Genomic DNA, 26,978 nt, shown 5'->3' with positions numbered 1-26,978 from the left:
GTAATTTAAAAATTCATTTATTATTTCAGATTTTTTTCGACTTTGTTATACAAAGATGTTAAATAACTTAAATACATTCTTACCAGTCATTTGTGATCTGTTTATACCTACAAGCTATACACATGAGGTAGAGGAGAATAATTTAGGGTTCCCATAAGACATTAATAGGTGAACATGGACACTGCTTTGTTGGTCTAATATCACAACCAAGGGCAACACACGTTTTGTCATGTTTATTTACACTGCATAGCACAGATCCTAGAGGAGTGGTATGTGTAACACGACCCCCCAGACACATATGCGTTGGATGTTCATGGGGGGACAGTAAAATATGGTGTCACTGATTATTGTTTTGTTGAAGAAGGTTTTATATGCAGGCTAAGAACATGGGAGCACATACATCGTCATTAGTTTGTGCCTTGTGGAAATATGGTTATTCTGCACAAATGGTCCAAAACGAAACGAAAAGTGTAATACAATGAAATGGCAATTCATGATTTGCTTTTGATTACCTTCAGAAATATCCTGTTCAGTAAGTGTGTGTGTGGAGAGGAACAGGAAGTCGACTTTGTGCTTAGATGACTGTGAGCAGTGGATATATCAATATGAAAACAGGCTGGCAAAAAAAGATATTTTGCCTTTTAAAAATAATACGCTGTTTCTCGACACCTCCACCCCAAAATAAAAAAAACACCCAAACAAAAGCGAAAAAAAAGATAGACTGAGTAAAAAATACAGGATATAAAATCAGTTTAGACTTTTTACGTTATTTACACTGAACACATGCTCATAATATATTTAAAAAATAATTTATCTTTCTTTTATTTTTTGCCTACAAAATATAGTTTTGTACATGACCCACTGACAACAGCGCAGTGCTATGTGGTTTTTACTTTATACTGAATATGGAGGACGGTGTGTATCACTGATGTATCAAGCTCCTTCTTTAGCCTGGGGGGGGGGGATTGGGGTTAGAGACCTATGTACAATCTTTAAAAACAGACAAACACACGTGGAAACAAACACAGACAAAAAATGCACCGAGAATGCAATTGTTATTCCGATCACGCCTGTTTACAATTTGGAGTCTGTTTAATAGGAGAAAGCCTCAGTCTTGGGGCTAGGCAGGCGTGTGTTGAGGACACTCACACCGAGAGCTGTGGCTAGCAGACATTTATGTCTGGGCTTCCAGCATAGCTATTATGGTTTTCCATGTAGCGTGCAGAGTTCTATGTATATGTTTTGACCAGCCCTTTATTTGGCATGCCTGCTCATATCATGCTTGGAATTGCTCGGAAATGCTTGGAATTTGTCTCCTCGGGACAAATACCCTACGCCAGCTTCCCCCCCCCACCTCCCCCCCCCCAAGTCTTGAGGCATGATCTCTATAAGTGTGGAATCATGGTTTGGTTTTCCAAATAGAAATCTCGCCGCTGTCACTTTTTCGAACATGTAGTCAAAACTGTGTTCGTTCAATGCCTTCAAAATTTACAAAATAAACAAGAGACATTGAGCAAGCATGAAGTCTTGAGGACATTCTTGCTCATGTTCCACCTCCAAATGGTTATGGTCTGATAGGTTCACTATTGTGATCTCTAGAGTCGCGTCAGCCCGTCAGGCCGTCCGCTGATGGCAGCCGATTGCAGGCTCTGTTCTAGAAACAAGTGCCATCATCTTGAGTCCTATTGCTACCCATCGCTGTTTAACTTGCCTGTGAGATTAAACATGTGCCTCACTCTTGTCTTTACCACAGGAGAATAAACCATAGCTATTTACAAAATAATAATAATAATCTGTACTGTATATATTTATCCATAAATACAGATATTTAAATACTAAGGAGAATTTAAAGGCTTTTTGGGTTTCAGTGCGAAAAAATGGGCTTTATTACAAGGCTGGATCTCTCACTCAGTAGTTAATTCACACCCATCCAAAACCAAGTCAGGAAAGAGTCCATATCTTATAACTTGATTATCTAATTGATTATGAAATATTGTATTTGGATGTTTGTGGATGTAGGAATGCAGTGCTCAATTGCACAAAATCACAATTGTCCAAATGACCTAACCCATATACCGGAAGTATTTCAGTTTGTGTTTTGTTGGGTTTATGACGAGGACTACACTGACTTCTGAGAGAACACAGCACTGCAAATCGTTTTTGAAAATAAATGTCCAATGTTTGATCACTAAACAATAGGAGTGTCAAAATGTGCTAAAAAATAAAGCTCTTGGGAAATATAATACAAAATAAATCTACTGTTAGCCTTCAGCTTTTATGAAATGTTGGTGCAGAGATGCCAGAATTCAATTTCAGTATCGTCTGCACTTACTCACACCGCTCGGAACCATGGACACCGCAAGCAATAAATGTGGTGCAAGTCTACACGTTAAATATGGCTCAATCAGGCTGTCAAAGATAGAATAAAAGGTGGGAAATGGCAGGGATGGAGGGAGAAGGGGGGTACATTCCTCTTGTTCGTCTATGTTCTCTGCACCTTTGTAAAGTTTCTCTTGAACAGGTGTCCGCGTCTCAAGAACGACGGCAAACAACAGTGGAAACATCACGATCCGTCAGCAGAGGGTGTGGGCCAGAATAGCGACACCGTTGTCTTTCCAATTTCAACTCGATTTTAAACTTACTTATCGCTGTTTCTCTCAGCCAAATCCAAGTATAGTGGTTTCAAACATTTCCTAGGACGCCATCTAGGACGTGCTCAAGGCCAGAATATTGGCCATAATTGGAAATGGGGGAGAAAGAAATGATATTTGTCATATGCATTCACCAACAGCTTTGTGGTACTGTATATATTATTATTACTATTATTATTATCGTCGTTGTTGCAAAGAAACGAAACAAAAAAAAAATAAGAGAGAACTGAGTATTTTTTTTCACCTTGTGGAAGAGTGCTCCCAAAGGATTCATAAATTATCCACAGTGAGAGACAGATCCGTCGGGTCTTTTCAAAAGTTATCTGAGCACGGAGCGAGAACACACAAACGGAGAGACATCTGTGTGATTAGTGGTTTGTTTTAGCATCGTTAGATAAGTGGCTTGTATAATAACCGTTACAATATAGTTGAATTTATGTACATTTATATATATATATATCTATATATATATATATGCAAGCACACAATGTGTGTGTGAGTGTAAATATGTGCGTGTAGAATAATTCTTACACCCTGTCTTTGAAGTCTTTGAATATAGTTATGGATTGCTGTGAGAAGTTGTCGTTTGACCAACTCCCCCGAGCCGCCAAAGTCCCACAATCTGTCGTAACACACATTCACGTACATATTTACATACTGGACTCATCCCGAGAAAAAAAAACACTACAACACGCACACATTCGGTATTCGGGGAAATGTCCAAACTTGGCCTATTGTTATAATTGTCTTTGCAGCAGCAGACGCCCCCATCGCCCCCAACCCCCCCCCCGCCCGTTGAATGGGCCGAGACTTCTTTCAGACTCAGATTCTCCAGTCAGACGTCCGGAAGAAGAGGCAGCAGAAACTGTCTTTCCAAAAGCTGTTCGTTTTGACCCAGTCGTCTGCTAAGGAGGGCGGGGCATGGCCGGAGGGAGGGTGCGGGGGCGGGGGCGGGGGCGGGGGCGGGGGCGGGGGCGGGGGCGGGGGCGGGGGCGGGGATGGGGGGGTGGGGGGGGTAGGTTGGTGTCACAGGACGAACACATGAAACCAACCCCACCCACAGAAATCCGTCAAAGTGCTCATTGCTTCTCAATCAGCTCCGCCTCTGTCATGCTTATGCATTTTCCTTTCGTGTTGAAAGCGGGAAATAAAAAAATCCAGACCCCCCCCTTACCCCCCCCCCCCCCCACAAAAAAAAAACACAGCCGCCGCTGTCCCCATCCTCCTCTTCCTCCTACGACAGTCCTTGAGCTTTTGTCCATGGGGAGGGGGCGTGGCCTAACACAGGGGGGGGGAGCCTAACACAGGGGGGCGGGGCCTAACCCCGGCTACCCTTTGCAGGTGTACACCTCCTCCCTCTGCGTGCACTGCTTACACTCCACGTAGCAGCACCAGCGCACCTGGCACTGGCAGGGCCGCGTGACCTCGCGGCTCTGCGTGTTGTGGCCCCGCCCACAGCAGATGGCGTCGCAGTTCTTGTCCTTGTAGCACTTGCGCGCCGACGTGCCCGACGAGTACTTGCTGGGCCGGCAGAAGCTGGGGGAGTCCTCGATGTGGAGCAGGTCCATGGTGCGGGGGATGGGGTCGCTGGGGTTCTGCGGGGGGGGCGGCGGCGGCGGCGGCGGCGGCGGCGGTGGCGGGGGCTGCTGCTGCTGCTGCTGCGGCTGCTGCTGCTGCTGGCCCCGGCCGGTGGAGATCTCTCCCTCGCCGGTGGCCTCGTTGGTGGAGCTGCCCACCTTGAGCGAGGTCTCGTAGCGCTGCTTCAGCTGCTTGCCGATCTCGTGGAAGGGCAGCAGCTGCCTCCAGCAGGTCTGCACCGTGCACGAGCCCGAGACACCGTGGCACTTGCAGGTGGTCTCCACCCCGGCTTTGATGACCTGGTGGGGGAGGGGGCGGCGGGGGACACAGAGAGACGCAAAGGCTTAGAGCGATGCGAGTGGAAATGTTCCAATACCGTTTTTACCTTATCGATACCAATTCCTGAACTTGAGTATCGGCCAAGTATATTCCGATGAAGCATCTAGCATTGTAAATACTAATGACACTTCTTCTTATTGAATGGTTCTCTTAAGATGACAGCAATGTATAGTCGGTTCACCTCCTGTCGACAATTTGTTTTATCAGAACTAGATCATTTACATTTATTGTCTATAATTATTGTAATACATTTGTATATTGTAGTTAAAGGTCCCATGGCATGCCACCAGATGTGGTGCGATTAGATGTGTGACGGATAGATGAGCAACGTTGGCTACAGTCCACTGAGTAGGCTGGTAGACTGATCTATCCAGCACACATCTAGGTGGACACGCCCACCTGTGATGTCACAAGGGGCAGATTTCCAAAACGGCTTGTACCGGCTAATCACACCACACCTGGTGGCATGCCATGGGACCTTTGAGCGTGAGCATCCATGCTTTTCGACTTGGTAGCTTGACAAACCTAGGTCAGAGATTACACTTTTCCCATTCCGACTTTCCACCTCTGACCGTTAACGAACACAGCATAACACCGCACGTGTTTGTGATGTTCTTTGCCTGCGTACTAAATTAGCTAGTCATGTGATGGTATCGGATTGGCACAAGCCTTGCCGATAACAGATACTGCACTTTAGGCAACACGGAGGAATACTGGTATCGGTATCGGATAAAAAACGCTAAACGTGAGAGGGGGAGGGAGTTCCGGAAAGGCTGAGTCACGGTGTGTGGTGTGTTTCTCAGGACGCGCTGCCATGTTTGGTAAGCAGAGTTTCAGAAGGCGAGCGTCTCCGGCTGTGTTCTAAGCCGTTTAATGATTAGTGTTAGTCGGAGCGGGGTTAGTTTTTAGAAGGTACAGAGCATGGGAAGATCCCTCTGATAGCCGTCTAAGAGGAGTGCTATCAGAGGCTAGCATCTACTTGTGCTAAATTAAAAACAGTAAAACATGGCGAGGACCTAATTAAACGCTGGCGTATCACAGCAAGAAGAGGGGGGATAATATCAGTGGGTGGCAGAAGACCGTTTATCTTTTTTAAAATATACACAGATGACATTTTTTTTATTCAAGTTAATAACTGTAATAATGAGTAAGTGCAGGGCAAAAGCTGAAGAGCGTTCCTGTTACTTAGATGCAGTCCTTCAAGCTCAAACACTGGGGCCTATTCTTTTCACTGAACACACATCAGAACCACACTGATCACTGTATCAACCTGACTCCACACACTTAACATTCTTTGATACAAGGTTGTGAATAATGACTCTCCTTATTGCATTTGCTAGTTAGGAAAGACTGTGTATTATACAGATCAGAGTGTGATGCATCCCATTGTCTCCATCTGAATAGGATATGAGATTGTTCTATACACGTGGCCAGAGAGAGGTGCACGGATGGGCCGTCCATATTCACCACACAAGCAGACCATGAAAATGTGATATGTCAGCTTTTACAAGTTTCAGTTTTTTTCTGGGGGGGGGTGCAAAGGCCAGCACATTCCAAGACTTGTTCTCCATATGGGAATATATTCCAAAATGTGGTACACCTCACTACATGTGCAAGGAAGACTAAAAGGGGGAAAAAAAGGAAAAAGAAAAAAAACGAGAGAAGAACAAAAACAGTGTTGTAAATCTTTTATCACTAATGAAATATTGTGTCTTTGGAGACCGGGATTGGGGAGAGCCAAGCTGAAAGGAGGAGTATTCATGGGTCTTATGGGAATGGTTTTGTGTCTCCTAATATTTTGGAAGTGTGCTTCTGCTATATTTCATTCTGAAACTTAAATGAAAATGCCTGCGATATTCGAAAAATCCAAGAACAAGTAACAGATTCCAGACCTTGAGTTTGACCCTGGACCGACTGTTAAGGCCATTCTCGTTTCAGCTTGTTTTTCCTATTAAAATCAATTCCAAGGTTTAAACAAATAAATCGCAGCTCCCTTGCCACGTACAACTCTGACAAAAGCATAAATTGAAGCAGTTACTGCTGCTTTTTTTAAGAAGACAAACCAAGTATTGATTTACGTTTTCTCAAAGCTTTTGCTAATTTAGCAGACCGCGTTAACAAGGAGCCGTCTCAGAAAGGTCATGTCAGTTAATAGCTCCATTATGTTTAAACTTCAACTTAGAAAAAAAAAAAACACACAATCATTGATACCGCAACATATCCCTGTTCCACGGGATAAGGGACACAACTGATTAGCTCTTAATGCAGGTCCTTTATCTCTCCGCAATTTCATTGAACTCTCCCTAACAGCACACTATCACTTTTTTCCCACCATTCAAACTCTTCAAGGAGGCAATTAGTCAGCATTTATGTTTCTATGGAAACACTCCGTATGAACTCTGACCCCCGCGACTGAAACAGATCAAACTAAGACCGGGGCCAGAGTGCATGGCTTGCGTCGCACCTAAAACTTCAACATTCATTCATTGAGGTAAATAGAAGTCTGACGAATAAAACGACAGATTATACTAACTATTAACTATTGAAGATAGCGAATGTGTCTACAGTGTCCTTTCAAAATTGGTCAGCATGTACTTATTCATGACATAACTATGTGACCTACATGCAGTGACATAGTTTAAATAATAATGAGAACCAACTGAGATTCATCAGCCTGTTAGTAGAACAACGGAAAGTTTACATTGTTGCGGTCAAGTTGTGATATCCTACACAGATGTGCACTGCGCTTCACATTTTCGTTGTTCATTCCTCTTCTTCTTCTTCTGCTCTTAACCATCAACACCCTTGTGCACAACACCACTGTGTCCAATAACAACACAACGCAACAACACCTGCGTAAAGAACGCATGAAGAACACTTGAAGAGCGTGTGAAGAACGCATGAAGAACGCGGGAAGGACGCGGGAAGAACGGGTGAAGAGCACATGAGGAGCGCTTTGCCCGATCTGAGCCGTACATAGATCGGGCGGATGGTAACTGCAAGGTTGCTGGTTCGATCCTCGGCTCCTCCTAGCTGAGAGTGTCGAGATGTCCCTGAGCAAGACACCTCACCCTGACTGTTCCCAACCAGCTGACTGTCACCCTGCGTGGCTGACAACGCCGTCGGTGTGTGAATGTGCGCATGAATGGGTGAATGTTTGGCAAAATTGCAAAAAAGCACATTGAGTGGCCACTGTTCCATTTCCATGACATACCTTCATGCCCACGTTGGTGTTGTGCATGTCCACGCGCGCACGCAGGTCCTTGTTGGAGCGCTTGCCCAGGAAGTCCTTGACAAACTTGTTGCTGTACTTGAGGTTGTCTCCGCAGCCGCCCCACTGCCAGGCCTTGCGGTTCTCCAGGTCGGGGGCCTCGTCGCAGGTGCAGCGCTCCATGCGGCCGGCGCTGCAGGCCTTGGCCATGGCGTGCGTCAGGCCCGCCGAGGAGATGGCGTACAGGAAGGCGGTCTCTTTGAAGCCTGCGGACGGACGCGACGGAGAGATGAGGGACGAGACAGAGCTGGGGAGGAGGCCGCTTGTTGTTGGGGAGGGGCCTGGTTTGAATACACTTCCGCACCACACGGGGCTACACAATGCATAACCACACTACACATCCATAATACACACCCACACTCACATCCACAATACAAGCCCACACTTAACATCCACCAACACACACAACCACATTAAAACATCCACCATACACATCATCAACCACACTACACATCCAACAACACACACACACCCACATCCACATTAACAAATCCACACTACACATCATCATGCACATCCATATCCACACTACACGTCCTCACCCCCACATCATCAACCGTACATCATCATCACCCACACTCACATCATCAACCGTACATCATCATCACCCACACTCACATCATCAACCGTACATCTTCATCACCCACACTCACATCATCAACCGTACATCTTCATCATCACCCACACTCACATCATCAACCGTACATCTTCATCACCCACACTCACATCCTCACCCACAAGACACATCCTCACCCTCCACCCTCCACGTCCACCCACCTCTCTTGAGGATGTTGGCCCGGTGGCGGCCCTCCAGGGTGCAGTTCCACCTCTCGAAGCGGAACTGGTACTGGCACTCCAGGGCGCTCATGCTGATGGCCTCCATCAGGGTCTCGGCCACGCCCGGGTCCCGCCGGCACATCCGCCGCTGCTTCTTCTCCAGCTTCAGCCGGTCGCACAGCTTGTAGTGGGCCCGGCCCACGTTCTCCTCCGGTGCAGAGCTCAGGGGCAGGATGGACAGGGGTTCATTACCTGTCAACCTGGAACGGCGACACACACAGACACACACAGACACACACAGAGACACACACAGACACACACAGACACACACAGACACACACAAAGACACGGTGAGCAGGGCGGTCAGAACGAAGGGGGGAGGGAGTGGAAAAAATCCCGATAACGTCTCCAATAAAACACAGGATGCTGGGCTTCCTGTATAAACAATGAGACTTGTTAGATATACTACATAAACAGCGTCGTAGGGCGACGGTGCACACACCGGTCAGGAGGTGTACTCCGCTCGGGTTAATGTTCGAATGGAGGCAAGCGAGGTCCAGTGCCGCGCGGAGAGGTTCAGTGGTTTCGTTTTTTTTTTAAGAGATTGAGATCATCATCACACGCACGCACGCACGCACACACGCATGCACACACACACACACACGGACGCACACACACACGCCCACACACACACGTGCGTGCATGCACCCACACACACACACACACACACGCACACACACACACACACACACACACACACCGCCAAGGCAAGTCACGACAGCAGCAGAGGCAGCAGAGGCGATAGCAGCCTGTTGTTAGCCTGAAGTGTTGAGCGCAGCACTTGGAGAGGGTCTGGTCGTGTGTATTGTGACTAGCAGACCGTTCTGGTGGCGAACTTGGGGGGGGGGGGGTGCGGGTTTCCAAACAACATACTCTGAACACAAAGAACGTGACAGAGACAGCGCAGGCATGTGGAACGGTAGATGGGTGAGTATCGGGAGTCTGTTCTGTGCGGGCGAAAGGCCTCTCTCAGCAGCATAGATTAAAATACAACGGATTAGCACTCTGCTTATAGAATCAACCTACTGCCATACTAAACGCCCCCCCCCCCCCCCAAACTCCCCCCCCGCGACCTCCGACCTTACTGCCATACTACCCCCCCCCCCCCCAATTCCACCTCCACCCTTACTGCCATGGTAAATGCCCCCCAGTCAGTGTTTGGGGGGCTCTCTCCTCCCCAGGGCTGCAGTCCGTTGGACGCACAGCGACCAAAACCGTCTGGTTCTAAACGCGGAGGCACCAGAGAACATGTGGTGGAGTCGCGCTACATCCAGCCCGGTGTATTTAAAGGAGCGCATACATAAAACACACCAGCACACACACACACACACACTCACACACACACACACACACACACACACACACACACACACACACACACACACGCACACAAGCGACATCTGCCACACGGCTGGCGACCAAGGCGGGGGCGAGCGTCCTGAGGTTGTGAGGTCGTGATGGGGAAAGCAGAGCGTTACTTTCATAAACACACTCGGGACTTGACCGGGGGACCGGGACCAAAATGGTCACACAGACTGACAGCCCGGGTTGGCACGGCGGTCCTTCATTATGCGTAATTTCGAGGCCTATTTTTTACCCCCTCGGACCTCGAAGAGGGGTAAACCGGAGAACGGCTGGATCCACGTGGCTCTGCGCTCGCGCTGGCAATACAGCGAGTCGATATTCATCAGAATGGACTCGGGCCCTCTAATATCAACGGCTCACCCAAGTGCTGTTGCACTTGGCATCGTGGTGACGAAAGCCTTCGACACGCAATCCCCACCCCTTAAGAGTGGCAACGAAGCGAGGCTTTTTATATCCATCCTGCCTGCCCCGGCCTCTGCCATAAAAAGTCGGTTACGGTGGTTTTTCGTTCGCCTCTCGGAAGAGAACACAACACATGACGCATCACACGGTGCTCCCGGGCATGCAGACTGAGTGACAAATTCCTTTTGTGTGTCGCAGAAAGCAATGTGTCTTAATTGAGGTTATTTTAGATGCACCATATGCACACAGCGCTCACCGCGGTATGTGCTACGCTCACACTGAGGTTAAGGGGAAATACATGTGCTTCCTTTCATTATGTGATAGCACGTGTCAACGGGGTGCCCGTTTCAAATTGTTGAGCCAATGCATGTATTTTGTCTGTATTTAAGTACTTGTTTTTGATCCAAGGGATGGAGCCACTGCAATCGCATCATCTGGTGACGCAGGTATGTTATTATATGTTATTATAAGTACAACAGAATACAGATGCATAAGGTCGGGTCAATCCCCTTTCCTTTTTTCACAACATGTTTGCCTTTTCCTAAACTTGCCTGACGACTGCAAATGTCAACTGGAATTGTGGCAAGCTGTGTCTTGTAAATGACACATCTCTCTCTCTCTCTCTCTCTCTCTCTCTCTCTCTCTCTCTCTCTCTCTCTCTCTCTCTCTCTCTCTCTCTCTCTCTCTCTCTCTCTCTCTCTCGGCAACAGACAAGAGAGGACCAAAAAACAACATCTAGAGTGTTTTCATCTAGAAAGTCGTGCAAAGTATCACGAGGACGACGAGACTGCAAAAAAAGTTTTCTTTCTCCCCCCTTATTGGTTAATTCAATCGACTCCGCCGCCGCACGACTCCAGTGGAAGTGTATTACGCAAGGTGCCAAAACAAACACGCTCTAAACGGAGCTACTGGGTTACATATGATTGACAACTGTTCCAAAGCGTGCCTCCAACACCGGCTGGGATCCAAGTTCTCAGTGAGCAGCCCCATGTGGATCACCTGTCTAATGCCGTTCGAAGTGTCAGCGGGAGGCTCACAACAATGTGAAAGTCAAGGCGCCACCTCCACCCCGACCGAAGATTAATCTAAATTCAGAATTCTCCATTAATCTCCCCGTGTTTATCCCCACAGGGGAGGGGGGCGGGGGCGGCGGGGGCGGGGGCGAGGCTGCTGGACCCCTGATGTACTACTCAGCGTCATTACGGTTTACGCCACCACACATTCCTCGGCTGCGCGCGGGCGCCACCGCGCATCGTGCCAGGCGGGATCGCCCCCGCGCAGCCCCAGCTTCACTCCCGAAAAAGGAGGGGGTTCATTAAAGTGACTACCGACGGCGTGGCTGACGTGGGCCCACCGTCCATCTGTCTGTCTGTCTGTCTGTCTGTCTGTCTGTCTGTCTGTCTGTCTGTCTGTCTGTCTGTCTGTCTGAGGCGGGGAGCTGGAGCCTTTCCAAAGAAGACAAGACGACGCAGCGCTACTGTCTCCGTGGCGTCCACACAAAGGGCTGCTCCAAGATGGCCTGGGGTGTGTGTGTGTGTGTGTGTGTGTGTGTGTGTGTGTGTGTGTGTGTGTGTGTGTGTGTGTGTGTGTGTGTGTGTGTGTGTGTGTGTGTGTGTGTGTGTGTGTGTGTGTGTGTGTGTGTGTGCGTGCGTGCGTGCGTGTGTGTGTGTGTGTGCGCGTGGGTGTGTGTTGTGTGTGAGTGTGTCATGTCTTTGTCCCTGTGTGTGTGTGTGTGTGTTTCATTGTGTGTGTATGTGCATATGTTTCTGCGTGTATGTGTTCTTATGTGTGTGTGTCTTTGTGTGTGTGTGTGTGTGTGTCTTAGTGTGCGGGTCTGGGTCCTTCTGTGCGTGTGTGTGTGAATGTGTGTGTGTGCTGTGCGTGCGTGTGTGTATGTCCTTCTGTGCATGCGCATGTGGTGCGCATGTGCGTGTGAGTGTGTGTGTGTGTGTGTGTGTGTGGGGGGGGGGGGGGGGAAACACTTGAGCTGTTCAGAGCGAGGCGCTAACAGCCATAGTCGGTGTGGTGCAGGATTCCGCTTCGTGCCGGACTGGGAGGACAGTTTGAACGCTATCACAGATGTTTCGTCTGTCTCTTTACCAAATTTAGGATACATTTCTTATGGGGGGGGGGGGGGGGGGGCGAGGGTTGATATTTAAGCCACACTTTATCCTTAAATCACATTGGCGGGAGGCGCCTTCCGTTCGAGAGCGTAGCCTTTAAGGTAAAAACCCATAAAGGTCACTCAAACACACACACACACACACACACACTGCACTCTTCTAAGGTCTTCCCCACTGAACAAACAAAGTTAAAGGTTTCTGTGTGGCGTACTTCACTGGGTCCTTTGCTTCTGTGTGAACTCATTGAACTTGCTCGGTTGGAAAAAGAGCCAGGGTTAAGGAGAGGGAGAAGAAAATCTCGGTGGAAGGCCACATACGGGCCCTGACGGATCTCAACCCCAACTCTCTCTGGTCAGAGAGTCGTTAGGGTTTGACTCGCCTCCCCCCCCCCACCCCCCCCCCCCCCCCCTCGACGGCCATGTTGGACCCAAACGACAACATCGTTTACGACAGCGCCGGAGAAAATCGACCGTGCGTCTCGGCAACTCGACGGAGTGCGACCGAGCGCGTCCGTGTGTGTGGGGAGAAGTGTGTGGAGACGTAGGTGAAGCTCAGAGAGAGAGGACGGGGGTGGGGTTGGAGGGTCCGAAGACGGGGGGGGGGGGGGGGTGGGGGGGGGTGGGGGGGGTGGGGGGGGTGGGTGCGGGACCCCTACGTGATGTAGCGTGGTGGAGTAGTGTAAAAAAAAATAATAGTTTTACCCGATGTTTTTACGTCACGGCCTGTTTCGCGCGGCTGTTTATGTTTAAGCTGTTGTCACAGCAACGTACAGTACACACTGGAATATAACACCCACCGACGCCGTTGCCGCGCAATAATGTATTATGCTACGCCAGGCGGGGATTCTCGCTGATGTTTGCTCAGCTTTGCTTTTTTTCCACACACACATGCATGTACCTACACCCACGCTCACACACACACACACACACATAGACACTCGTATACACCCCCCCCACACACACACACTCACACACATGGACACATACACAAACAAACTCATAGGTGTATACACCCCAACAGAGACACTCAAACACACAGAAACGCACACACACACACACACACACACACACACACACATAGACGCTCGTATACACCCCCCCAACACACACACACACACACACATAGACAAATACACACACACACACATAGATGTATACACCCCAACCCCCACACACACACAAACACACACAGCAGTACACACACACTCACACACACACACACACACACACACACATAAACACATACATACAGACACAAGAATGGACGGGCTTGTAAGCAGCTAATCTCGCCCGCGACCCACACTGGGCTGTCTTGTACCCAGAGTTTGTTTAGTCCTTTCTCGGTGTCTGTCAGCGCCTCCCATTGGCCGTGACGCTCTCCTCCTAGCCGTTTTTCCAACACGCCGGGCGGCTTTGAGTTTATGTAGGATGGCTCATTGCACATCTCCTACCTAGCCCCTACCCATCCCCCTACCCGGCACTCTCCCCGTCCCGTTCCCTGTCCTCTCGAGGTAATCCGTATTTTTACCAGACCCCAACCACCACCACCATGATCATCATCATCATCATCATCATCATCATCATCATCATCATCCTCCTCCTCCTCCTGCTCCTCCTCCTCCTCATCACCCGTCTGGCTGTGCATGGACCCCTAAACGTGACCCTAGGGGGTCCGGGGGGGCCGCACCCTGTGGCTGTGGTCGCTGGGTAGATGATGGGAAACATACTGTTGCTCTGAACTTGCCACTCCCAAATGTCAAGTCTCAAGACTCATTCTGCAAATAGTCCAAATGTGGTAACGTGTGCGTTAATCATTAACTTATCGGACGATTTGAAGTGAAAATAAGGCAAGTGAAATAAGGCGAACAGGCCAAGTGTGTGTGTCTGTGTGTGTATGAATGTGTTCTGCATCTGATTGTAGGTATGTATTGTACGTATGTATGTGTGTATGTATGTGTGTATGTGTTTGTGTGTGTGTGTGTGTTTTTGTGTGTGTTTGTGTGTCTGTGTCCGTATGTGTGTCTGTGTCTCTGCCTGTGTCTGTGTTCTGCGTGCCCATGTGTGTGTTCTGCATGTGTGTGCTAGGAGTTTATGTCTATGTGTGTGTGTGTGTGTGTGTGTGTGTGTGTGTGTGTGTGTGTGTGTGTGTGTGTGTGTGTGTGTGTGTGTGTGTGTGTGTGTGTGTGTGTGTGTGTGTGTGTGTGTGTGTGTGTGTGAGTGTGTGTGTGTACCTTTCTATGGTCTCTATGGTCTGTGTGTGTACATCTGAGTTCTGTATGTGCTGTGCGTGTACGTGTGTGTATCTGTGTTCTGAGGGTGCATGTATGTATTATGTGTGTGTGTGTGTGTGTGTGTGTTCTTTGTGTGTGTGCATGCATGCGAGTGTGGATGCAGACCAAAAACATTGGTCTGCAACTGGCCAGAACCTTATCGCTGCGTTTCCTCCCCAACCCTCCTGCCTCTCCCGGCCTCCAGCCCTGTACTTCTCCTCAATTTGACTTCCGCTCCATTTGATTCCCACCAATCGTGGGAGACTCAAACTGAGGTGTAGGGCCACTCTCCAGCACTACTAGTTTTTCTGTTGGTGACAGTAGCTTAGGAGGTAGAGCAGCTTGGCTGGCAAACGGGTTGCTAGTTCAATCCCCGGAGTGTCGCGGTACCCCTGAGCAAGGAGCCGTGACTCCTCCCGACAAACTGGCTGTCGCCATGCGTGGTTGACTCCGCCATCAGTGTTTGAATGTATGGTTGTAGGTCACATTGGATAAAAGTGTCAGTAAAATCCCCTAAATATAAAAATGTCGTCGGATGCACACATGTCACATCATTTGGGATTACTGTGCTCCTGTTAGGTAAGGAATCTTCTTTCCTGTCTTTGACTACCCTCCCCAGGACTGAATTGAATGACGCGGGGCAATGAGTCTCCAACACCAGGGATATATCTCCATCACCCCGGACGCCATTCATCTTCATCACTCTGGACGCATTCCAAACAAACGTCTCGGTCCTCACATCCACCCGCTCGTAGCGCTCTCTTCACCATCAATCGTGGATCAGGGATATACAGTACTACGTCATGGCAGGGCGGGGTGCCGGGGCTGGCAGGCGCTACGTCACCGTTGGCGAGGGGGCTAAGATTAGACACGGGGTTGGGGAGCCCAGGAGTGATGGGACCAGTGCTGACCGACCAGGGAGGGCGCGGTGACAGACGAAGCACAGCGACACGGCCGCGTGTCCCGGGCCGCTCTCTCTCAGACCGTGTTAATATTGTTATTACCCGGGTAATGAGCCAAGGCACACTGGCGGGACTGGGGGGTGTGTGAGGGGAGGGGAGGGGGGGGTGTGAAAGGGTACAAGTGCTGCTATTCACCCTGTAAGAGGGGAAGTCCCCTATCTGAAACAGCTGAGCTCACCAGGATGTGACCAGCCGTTATGTCATATGTTGTCCCCCCGAGGGTCATGTCGTTCACAGCCAGCCGACTCCAGCGGGCACTATTTATATTTTCTTTCTTTCTTTCCAGTGGGCGGTCTGCATGCAAACGTCATTAGTAGGTCGTCGTTTTGTTGGCAGTAAAAAACATCAGAAAATTCATAAATTCATACAGGTTTATTGTAGGCAAGATGAACGGCATGTAGTAGATTAAATCAGTCTAAATACAGGCATGTAGTAGCATATTTACTGTATGGTGCGAAATAAGAAAGGTTGAACTGGCTAAATCTCAGTGAAATTAATTTAAACATTTCTTAGCCTTTTCATTTTTGAACCCCCGCCCCCAGTATTTAATTTATTGGATTTGGCAGCGGTAGCAGCAGTCGCTACTGAAGCTAAAGTCGCTAAAGAAGCTATAGAAGCTACAGTTGCTAAAAATGCTACAGCGGCTACAGAAGCAACAGTTGCTAAAAATGCTACAGTGGCTACAGAAGCAACAGTTAATACTGAAGCTACAGACGCTAAAGAAGCTACAGTCGCTACAGAAGCTACAGTCGCTTAAGAAGCTACAGTCGCTTCAGAAGCTAAATTTGCTAAATTTGCTAGCTCCGGCGATAGTCACTACAGAAGTGAAAGAAGCTACAGACGCTAGCTTCGGCTACAGTCGCTACAGAAGCTACAGTCGCTACAGAAGCTACAGTCGCTTCAGAAGCTAAATTTGCTAAATTTGCTAGCTCCGGCGATAGTCACTACAGAAGCTACAGTCACTACAGAAGCTAAGGTCGCTAGCTTGTGCTACAATAGCTACAGAAGCTACAGTCACTAATGAAGCTACAGTCACTGATGGATACACATCTACTTATGAAGCTACAGTTGCTAATTTAGTTAAAATAGCCTCAGCATCAGCGGTGGTGGTGGTGGTGGCGGTGGTTCGTCAGCAGCAGCGGCAGGAGCGCGTTTCCCTGGGTTTCCCTGGGGGGAGGCATGGGGTTCGGTAAGAGGTTTAACTGCTATGTGAGAAACTCACAGCTCCTCGGGTCAGGGGCTCAGTCTGCAGTCACTGTGTGACTGGCACAGACTGGGCGCCCCGGGACCGTCCGCATGACTCCGCTGTTCTAGCCCACGGCATGGCACAGAGCGCCCCGAGCACCGACGCACGCATGGGCCGACGCTCAGGCACTCACACCGATCCGCCGCACACGCTGACACGAGAATCTGACCAGGGGCGAGAGACCAAGAGACCCAGAGAGAGAGAGAGAGAGAGAGAGAGAGAGAGAGAGAGAGAGAGAGAGAGAGAGAGAGAGAGAGAGAGAGAGAGAGAGAGAGAGAGAGAGAGAGAGAGAGAGAGAGAGAGAAAGAACTAGAGAGAGAGCCAGAGAGAGAGAGAGAGACCCAGAGAGAGAGAGAGAGAGAGAGAGAGAGAGAGAGAGAGAGAGAGAGAGAGAGAGAGAGAGAGAGACCCAGAGAGAGAGAGCCAGAGAGAGAGAGAAAGAGAGAGAGAGAGAAGAGGGAAAGAGAGAGAGAGAGAGAGAGAGAGAGAGAGAGAGAGAGAGAGAGAGAGAGAGAGAGAGAGACTGAGAGAGAGAGAGAGAGAGAGAGAGAGAGAGAGAGAGAGAGAGAGAGAGAGAGAGAGAGAGAGAGAGAGGGAGAAGAGAGAGACCCAAAGAGAGGGACCCAGAGAGAGAGAGAGACGCAGAGTTGAATTGTTGTAGCTACACTCCTGGTAATCTCCACTCTAAGTATTTGGGGGTGTGTGCAGATTACAGTTTCTTAATGCCGAGATTTGTTCATTGATTCTAGGCTGGCCCTCTGCGGTTACTCTCTAGATAAACCAGGCGTACGGAGTCAAGCCTGAGTCCCACCACAGTAGCTGCCCTTGGCCGCCATGCAAGAGTTATCACTAATTAACGGCCACTACAGTCAACAGGGTCTACTTTCTGCGCTCGGCGGCGGCCTGGGTGCTACCGTTGTCGCCGGAAAGAGGTCTTTTGTTCTGCGTTAAAATTTTCCGCTCCAGTGAGCCGGGTTCCTGTATAGGTAACTCTGTGGGTGACTCAAGGAGCCACGGAGCTTCTAGAGAATCATTGACGTCCTCTTCAAAGCGAGGCCGGCCCGTCAGTGGGGCCGATGGCATCTCCAATGGATGATTATACACACAATCACACCAGAGGAGCTGACTCTGCGGGGGCAACTGCAAACAGCATCCGTCCTGTCCGTATGTCAGCGGGTGTGTGTGTGTGAGCGTCTGTGTGTGTGTGTCTGTGTGTGTGTGTGTGTGTGTGTGTGTGTGTGTGTGTGTGTGTGTGTGTGTGTGTGTTGTGGCATCCCGCCACGTGGTCCTCGGCCTGGACGGGCCCGGGGTACCGTGGAGGACTGGATATACCACCCCCACCCACCAGCCGGCGACGGAGAGCAGCCCTTTTGGCTCCCCAATCAGGGTGATTGGGGGACACCTGGCCGAAAGCACGGGAGCCATCTTAAGAGGAGGACCAGCACAGCACAGCACGGGTCGGGAGCAGGAAGGAAGGGCTCGTGGCAGTGAGAGAGCCTAGAGGCCCACGGAGGCTCTAGAGACCACGTCTCCTTCTTTGATTGTTTGAGTTAAGTTGATTGTTAAATAAATGCCTGCCATGGCTTTAACCCCAATGCCGAGCGAGTTTTGTACGTGGATTCCGGCTCAACCGAGCACCGGGATACCACACTTGGTGGAGGATGCGGGCAAAACGAAGGTCCCACTATGGCTCCCCGGTACAGACGCCGCCGCCGCAAGGGACGCCGCCGCCGCCGCAAGGGACGCCGCCGCAGCCGCAAGGGACGTCGCCGCTGCCGCCAGAGACGTCGCCGCTGCCGCAAGAGACGTCGCCGCTGCCGCAAGAGACGTCGCCGCTGCCGCAAGAGACGTCGCCGCTGCCGCAAGGGACGCCGCCGCCGCCGAAAGGGACGCCGCCGCCGCCGCAAGGGACGCCGCCGCCGGCGCAAGGGACGCCGCCGCCGCCGCAGCGCGAGACGAGGCCGCAGCGCGAGACCGGGACGTGACAGTGCCGTCGACCTACGCGGACGTGGGGACGGGCCGGCCCTGCATGCTGGCGACATGTTGGGCAAAGGAAGCGTCCGGGTGCCCAACCGTACCTGCGAGAGTGATGTCCAAACAGACGCAGGCCATAGTGGACACTGGCAGCATGGTCACCCTCCTCCGGCCCGACCTGGCGGGGGGAAGGGAAGGGTCACCAATGGAGGTGACATGCGTACACGGGGACACACGAACATACCAGACCTGCCACGTGGTCGTCCGGACACCACAGGGGGTGTTCACGGCTAGGGCAGGGGTCGTGCCACACCTCCCGGTGCCATTCCTAATTGGGAGGGACTGCCCGATTCTCCGTCGGCTTTGGGACCCGGCGCTGGAGTCCCGGGTCCGGAGAGATGCGGCCGCCGCCGCGGCAGGAGGTGCCGCCGCCGCCGCGGCAGGAGGTGCCGCCGCCGCCGCGGCAGGAGGTGCCGCCGCCGCCGCGGCAGGAGGTGCCGTCGCCGCCGCGGCAGGAGGTGCGGTCGCCGCCGCGGCAGGAGGTGCGGTCGCCGCCGCGGCAGGAGGTGCGGTCGCCGCCGCGGCAGGAGGTGCGGCCGCCGCCGGTGCGGCAGGAGGTGCAGCCGGCGCCGGCGAGGCGAGAGATGCGGCTGCCGTCGCGGCAAGGGATGCGGCCGGCGCCGCTGCGAGAGGAGCCGCCGCCGCCGCTGCCGCGAGGGACGCAGCCGGCACCGCAGGAGACACCCGGCCCCGGCGAGATACCTGCCTGGGCGGGTCCCTCGGCTACCTGGGGCTTGGACAAAGGGTGGAGGAGTGTGGCATCCCGCCACGTGGTCCTCGGCCTGGACGGGCCCGGGGTACCGTGGAGGACTGGATATACCACCCCCACCCACCAGCCGGCGACGGAGAGCAGCCCTTTTGGCTCCCCAATCAGGGTGATTGGGGGACACCTGGCCGAAAGCACGGGAGCCATCTTAAGAGGAGGACCAGCACAGCACAGCACGGGTCGGGAGCAGGAAGGAAGGGCTCGTGGCAGTGAGAGAGCCTAGAGGCCCACGGAGGCTCTAGAGACCACGTCTCCTTCTTTGATTGTTTGAGTTAAGTTGATTGTTAAATAAATGCCTGCCATGGCTTTAACCCCAATGCCGAGCGAGTTTTGTACGTGGATTCCGGCTCAACCGAGCACCGGGATACCACAGTGTGTGTGTGTGTCTGTGTGTGTGTGTGTGTGTGTGTGTGTGTGTGTGTGTGTGTGTGTGTGTGTGTGTGTGTGTGTGTGTGTGTGTGTGTGTGTGTGTGTGTGTGTGTTGGTGTGTGCGTTAATGCCTGTGTGTGTGTGTGTTTGTGTGTGTTTGTGTGACAAGTGCTCAGCCCGATTTACACGACAGTCACAAACCTGCGGCTGTTATATCACTAATACAGAGAGGCTCCGCTGTTGAATTCGTCCTGTGGGGGGGGGCGACTGTAGTCTGTGTAATAACACCCAGTTGGCCAACACAGACAGGAGAGCCACTGGGAGTGCATGTGAGGTCAGCGCCTCTATAGGAGTTGCGTGTTTACCCAAGATCCCCTCGAGATAGAGGGTTCAAAAACCCATATCTGGGACCCTTTGTGGAAACACAAGCAAGAATGACTCGTCGAGATCATTCCCTGCGGCAATCAATCACCTCGGCCGATTTGTTACGGGCGCTCTGGGTAATTTATGTGTTGTCAGGGGAGGGTAATCAATTCACAGAGAAGTGGTTCCAACGGACCGAATCTATCGCGACCACCCGGCTCATAATGGCTCATGCTAACTTATGCCGTGTGCACAGGAAGAGCGTTCAATTCCGTTTTGTCTGTGCCAGGTGGGGCTCAGGCAACTGCCAAGAGTCATATGTCTTCGGTTCTTCCAGGGCCAGGAAACCTAGCCCCCGCGGTCTGCGATGGAAAAACACAGGACATTGTATATATCCCGCTAACAAGCGTCACGTGATCAATCGCCCCCCCCCGACCGCGAGACTTAAGACCATCATAAGTCTTTATGGACCTTCCTGTTGTTCACATTAGGACTCCCGATGTGTCCCATCTGTAAAGGTCGTTATGCACGGCCGCCACCGCCCCTCTCTCTCTTGAAAGAGAGGGTTTCCTCCCCAGCTGATTACCCGGTAGTGCGAGGGCTCACCGCCAGCGGAACCGACCCCGGACCTGCTCCTTAAAGTCCAATACAGGCTCGGTCTGCGGTCTCCGGCCTCGCCACTCTGGTGATACCAGCGTCGTCAGTTCCTCTGAATATGAATGAGGCCGGAGCTGAACAGTTTAAAAGGCCCTAAGTGAAACCTATAATCTTCAAAATATACAGTGCAACCGTATCATTATACAGTATGAGCCCCGAGCAGCCCACAACACACACCGCTAGCACCTTCATAACAAAGCTGTGTACCCAAAACGTTCCCCGGATCATAAACCCTATAAAAAAAATGGATTTGTGCCGCAGTGCTCACTGCGGCCAGAAATGCGTTTTTTGGCGAAAGAATATATTCAGTATTCGGTGCACAAGAGGCAATGCTTCCACTCTCAAAACCTGTGCACGCAAAAAGGATCAAATCAAAGCCACAGTGTGAATCAAACGCCGCCTCATTTCTTTTTTAAATAATTGCATCTCAAACCTAAAAAAGAGCGAGATGTTTACTTTAAACACATTAAAAATAAACTGCGTTCCGATGACGTGGGCCCCCTTCAGATGCTGTGTTTTCCCACCACACTTCCCACTCTCCTAAGGTAACACTAAGGGGGTCTCCAAAAGTGCTGATGGAGTAGCGGGGGCCTCCCCCCTCCCAGAAGTGACTGCGCCCCCCTGTGGAGCCTGGAGGAACAGCCTACTCCCCCCCAGCCCCCCGCTCTTCCTATAGAGACAACAACACGGCCCCCAACGAGGGGGGGGCGGGACGGGGGTATGGGGGCCTTGTCCTAAACCCTGAGGGGCTCAGCTTCAAATCCTGGAATATCAAACCAGGGACCTAGAACAAAAACAAAGCAGGCCAGGGGACGTGCGGCCTGTTGTCTTAAGCCTCCGGGCCTTACAGGATCTAGCCGGACCGAGGCATCAGCCGGCCGGCGCTGGGAGAATCCTATCTGCTGGGCTCACTGTAAAGCGATACCCTTTGAGGCGTGGCTGCAGCCACAGGATATCCTATGAAAGTCGGGAAATCCCTCTCTTTCTTTCTGTCGCTCTCTCTCTCTCTCTGTCTCGCTCTCCCCCACTCTCTCTCTCTCACTCAGCCTCTCTCTCTCCCCACTCTCTCTCTCTCTCTCTCTCTTTTGGTCTCGCTCTCACCCACTCTCTCTCTCTCTCTCTCTCTCTCTCTCTCTCTCTCTCTCTCTCTCTCTCTCTCTCTCTCTCTCTCTCTTTTGGTCTCGCTCTCCCCCACTCTCTCTCCACTCTCTCTCCACCTCTCGGGTGGTGCTCCGGGCCTGAGGCATGTCGCGGCTAATCAGTCCTTAAGGCCCCGGTAATGAGATGCCTGCCACCGCCGCCGCCACCGCCGCCGTCGTCTGCTGTGGGGTGGTGGCATGGAGTCCGGGGCCCGCGTTAACTCAGCTGCTCCTAATGAGTCGTAATCAACCCCGGCAACGCTGGGTGAAACCACGGCGATGGGCGGACGAGGGCACATGAGCCGGAGCAGGAGAAGGAGATGACAAAACGGGAAGGGAAGGAGGAGGAGGAGGAGGAGGAGGAGGAGGAGGAGGAGGAGGAGGAGGAAGAGGAGGAGTAGGAGGAGAAGAAGTCAAAACGGGAAGGAGGAGGAGGAGGAGGAGGAGGAGGAGGATATGAAGGCCCAAAGGGAATGTTTACACGGGGCCACTATCGCCGTGGCGATGTTGCGTCTGTGTTGTCCTCGTGAGCACACAAGTTCAGACAGAAGACAAAAGAAAAATCGAGCCGTATAGCACCTACGGGATTATTAACACCAGGAAGTGCTTCAATAGGATAGATTGCATATCTTTCACTTTATCAAAGGGAACATTTGCTCAACCCAAAGTCAATTTACACACATCCCGTTTTGTGTTGTGTTGTTTTTGGCCTGTTGCCTTGTCTAATGGGGTTTACATTCCGAATGAAAGGCCCTCACGTCACGGACGCCGAAAGAAGAAAGTAATGATAGGGTGCTCATGCATGTCGCAATAATCAAGTACCCTGTACAAAGCATGATAGCAGACCACTGTGCGCCCTGTTATCCAGCTAATGAGCTTCTGCGTCTGCTGCAGCCAGTGCCGGGTAAAGCCCTGCTGAAGGGCTGCGGGCTGCCTTCCTGTATGTGTCGCACATGAAATGAACCAAAAACAAACTCAGGGCTTGGGGTGAGCGCTGGCACACAGCACAAGCTTTACAAGACCACAAAGTGACATGCGCCATCCACCAAAACTCTGCATTCCTTAGAACGCCTCTGCGTCCCGCCTCGGACGAGGGGCGGGGAGTCGGGGAAAAGGGTGGCGGACAACGGATCCAACCGATCATCGCCGTCCTTCTCCTTTGACGGGTTCCCTCGGAAGGAAAACAACCATGAACTCGGGGGCACACTGCAACCCCTCAAAACGCAGGGCAGTGAAAACCCGATACACCCTCTGATTGGGACTCATTAATGATAATGGATTCAGCGAGGACCAGCACCTGCCACAACAGCATAAAAACGGAGAGGGGGGGGCGGGGGGGGTGGTAGAAACCGAGGGTTCGCATTCTTGTGGCAAAGGAATCACAGTTTAAGCGGGCGCGTGACTACGCCAGGAATCCCGCTGCCCCGCCCTCGGCGCTGCCGGCTACGGGCAAACAGGGAAGGTTGTTTACGTTACACTTATGCTCCCCACCGCACTCTTGGAAATTGGGTCTGCAACATCGACCGTCTACTCTGGAGCGAATCAGAGGAGCTCGAGAGGCCGCCAGGACGCCTCCAGCTGAAGGGCCGGTTTATCGGGACTGCCGCGATGCCGCGGGCGCGCCAATTCGCTACGTTGTCCCCCCGGTCGTGTCAGTGGTGTCTGATTCCTGGGAAGTTGGCCACAGGGGGGGCTGTAACATTTCCTTTGCCTGTATCTGTGTCACCTGGGCAAGGTCTTTGGGAGCGTGGCTCATGTTCTTCAGCTGCAGGGCTAAATCATTCATTGACACTTGTTCATATCCTCTCCACAACCGCCCAAACCCCCACACCCCTGGCCTGTTATAGCCCATAGTATAAGATATCTGTGCTATTGTTATACTATATGGGTCTCTGCGTAACAGACACCAAAGTTAGAAGACGTATTGGCCGAGGGAATTGTAGTGAAGTGCGAAGCGAGTGGGCGAATGCATATTGCTGAGACATATGCCGTGTCCGTATTCCAGTCCGTCCCAGTGCCTGTTTGGCACATCAGCCTTAATGCATACTGGGTGCCAAGGGTGACACTGGTGGAGGATTACACTCAGCTTGGACGAGACGAGGGAAAGCCAGAGCGAGAGAAAAAAGGAGTAAGTGCGAGAGCGAGAAGGAGAGAAAAGCAAGGGCATTTGATACTCGTGTGAGTTTTATAGTTGATGACGTTGCATTGAAATTGGGCAGAAACACCGATTTTTTTTTGTTGAGGAATCATAGCAAGTATGTGCAAAGTCAAAGCTCCAGCCGGTGCTCTGTGCTGGCCTAGCCCACTCTCAATACATTAATGACAAAACTTCATTAAAACACCCAAAGGCAGAACATTAACCCCAACAGCTGACACATTCGGTCAGCATTTCCTCGACTCTGTTTGGTCCAGCCAGGACTGGATCATCTGATGGAAGTCGTTTTTCTACGATGGCTATATTTGGCTCTTTGGCGCTGTGTCTCGGTCAATCCTCTTCAAGAGGTCTCCTATGTACCTTTAATAAAACAACAGGACCCATAAATCTCCCTTAGAGACAAAAGCCTAATTTAGCAGCCTTGAAAGGTCTCAGAATCACAGTTTATTGCTTCATAATATTCAGTTCCTGGAGGAGTGTGTGTGTGTGTGTGTGTGTGTGTGTGTGTGTGTGTGTGTGTGTGTGTGTGTGTGTGTGTGTGTGTGTGTGTGTGTGTGTGTGTGTGTGTGTGTGTGTGTGTGTGTGTGTGTGTGTGTGTGTGTGTGTGTGTGTGTGCATCGAGGGGGGTTTACTACTGCTCAGCAAAGATGCCAAAAGTAACAACAGTCCTTATCACCCAACACTCTTGGAACATGTACAACTCTAATACCTGCCATTAGCAGTTTGACTCTGTTGGAATGCCTCCAAGGCTCTCATCACGTTACAGTATACAGGCTCCAAGAAGCCACAGAGTGAACGCATAACATCCATCAACACACAAAGACACTTGGGGGGGGGGGGGGGGGGGGGGCTATGCATGTTGATCAAGTCCCACCCACGTCTCTGTTCCCAAGAGCTGCCGGCTAACAATGCCAAAAGAGTGTGATTTTACGGGGGACGCTTGAGTTGTAATTATAGTCGACTGCACGGTTTCAACGATTGGAAACGCTACACGGTACCAGAGACGGGATCCGTGCTAAAGTGTTGTTGTAGCACGATGGAGTATCAGCGCCGGAGGAAGAACCAGATGATCATTGTTGTTTGTTTTCACTAGAACTGGATACTGTATTCTGGGAGGAGAGAGAAAGGGTGATTCCAGCTGAATCACGCCTGCTCGCCTCCCCCCCTGACAGGCTGTCTTCCTCGGAGAAGACTTTAGGGCCTAATAATCTGGCCCTACACTTGTAGACGTCTGTCAGATTGATCCAGAGTGACAGACGGACGTGTCTCCAGCCCTGATGCGGTGTTTTTACGCAAATATTCCTCGTTGTGAGGGAATGAATTACTTTGCGCGCTCACATTCAGAATGCTTAAACATTGCCGATATGGCAATGTATGAATTAGAAAACGCTTCTAGATAATTTCCTTAACACATGCTTAAACTGTTTTAAACTTGGTGGGAGTTTTTAAATCGCTGGCCAGCTTTTTCTTTGATGTTTGTGCTGGATGGGGGAATTTTTCAGTGCAAGCTGAGCAGACGTTTCGGCCACCAGTCAGTCGGATCGCTTTATTGTTTCCAGCTGTTGAGACCCAATCCTAAACTCACCTTTTTACTCCTTGTCTGTTTTCTGAGCCGCCTGAGAATCTGATATTACAAGTGTTTCATCCAAATAATCCCGAGACCACTACCTGCCATTCAAGCGTTGCCAGTTAGGGTGAGCTTTCGCCCCACCTGTCTCTAAAGTAGTCAAGTCAACTTTTCTTTGGATACTAATGGGACCCTGCCAAAACTGTCCACAAGCATTTACACTCTCAGGGCAGAATCCAATATAGTGGACTCCATAGCAGTTTATAAGATCGACTTTCTAACGTTCAATGAATTGATTTCATGTGTGGATGCCTGTTATAGACTGCACAAGTAGTGCTGATTAAGAATTGCCGCTGGCGGTTTGCTGTTTAGAAACCGTCAAATCAAAACTCGTTCGCCAAGGTTATTGCAAAGCAACCTGCAACCTGTTACCCCCTGCTGCGAGCTAGCGCAGGCACTTTACGCACGGTGGACACGACTTAAATCACAATTACGCTCAGACTGCATCACCGATAAACACTTTATCACAATCTACCAAAGTAAGGTGAAAACATCGTTTTCCCATCAAAAGCAAAACATTACGAGATATACTCCAACAGCAACGTTTGGTGGTATTATTCTGATTGCGATGAGAGTAGGCTATCCCCTTTCTGCGTTCATGTGAATGGTGCCATCCTTACCCGAAATATGCTGTCGTGGGTCCAGGCAAGTGGAGAAGATAGACTATAACTGTGAACGATAACCATCCCAGGAGTAGGTGTCCATCCAGCATTTTGCTGCGGCTCTGGGGCAGATCATTGCGTTTCTCCTCAGTAGCTGTGTAAGATCCCTTGTTGAACACTCGGTACCTCTTATACAGAGTGGAGCGCTGCGCTCCTCCCATCA

At 51.0% G+C, this 26,978-nt stretch overlaps 1 protein-coding gene across 1 annotated transcript; it reads right to left on the bottom strand.

Annotated features, from left to right (window-relative positions):
- Positions 1 to 26,978, bottom strand: wnt9a (wingless-type MMTV integration site family, member 9A). Its single transcript, XM_030363066.1, has 4 exons — positions 26,774 to 26,978; positions 8,617 to 8,876; positions 7,783 to 8,045; positions 1 to 4,528 (listed from the first exon to the last, which is right to left on the bottom strand). The coding sequence occupies exons 1-4, from the start codon at positions 26,974 to 26,976 to the stop codon at positions 3,980 to 3,982; spliced, it is 1,275 nt and encodes a 424-aa protein (XP_030218926.1). The 5' UTR covers positions 26,977 to 26,978; the 3' UTR covers positions 1 to 3,979.

The sequence above is a fragment of the Gadus morhua genome, chromosome 8 (genome assembly GCF_902167405.1).
Source record: "Gadus morhua chromosome 8, gadMor3.0, whole genome shotgun sequence".
NCBI classification, from domain to species: domain Eukaryota; kingdom Metazoa; phylum Chordata; class Actinopteri; order Gadiformes; family Gadidae; genus Gadus; species Gadus morhua.
Note: the sequence above shows the minus strand (reverse complement) of the source record. Positions and strands in the feature narration are given on the sequence as shown.

Excerpts from the sequence above, each read along its gene's own strand:
- wnt9a (XM_030363066.1), bottom strand. The coding sequence starts at position 26,976 with ATGGGAGGAGCGCAGCGCTCCACTCTGTATAAGAGGTACCGAGTGTTC. Across the intron at positions 8,877-26,773 it reads CCCACGACAGCATATTTCGG|GTTGACAGGTAATGAACCCC; the intron begins GTAAGGATGGCA and ends TCGCCGTTCCAG. Across the intron at positions 8,046-8,616 it reads GGCCAACATCCTCAAGAGAG|GCTTCAAAGAGACCGCCTTC; the intron begins GTGGGTGGACGT and ends GTCCGTCCGCAG.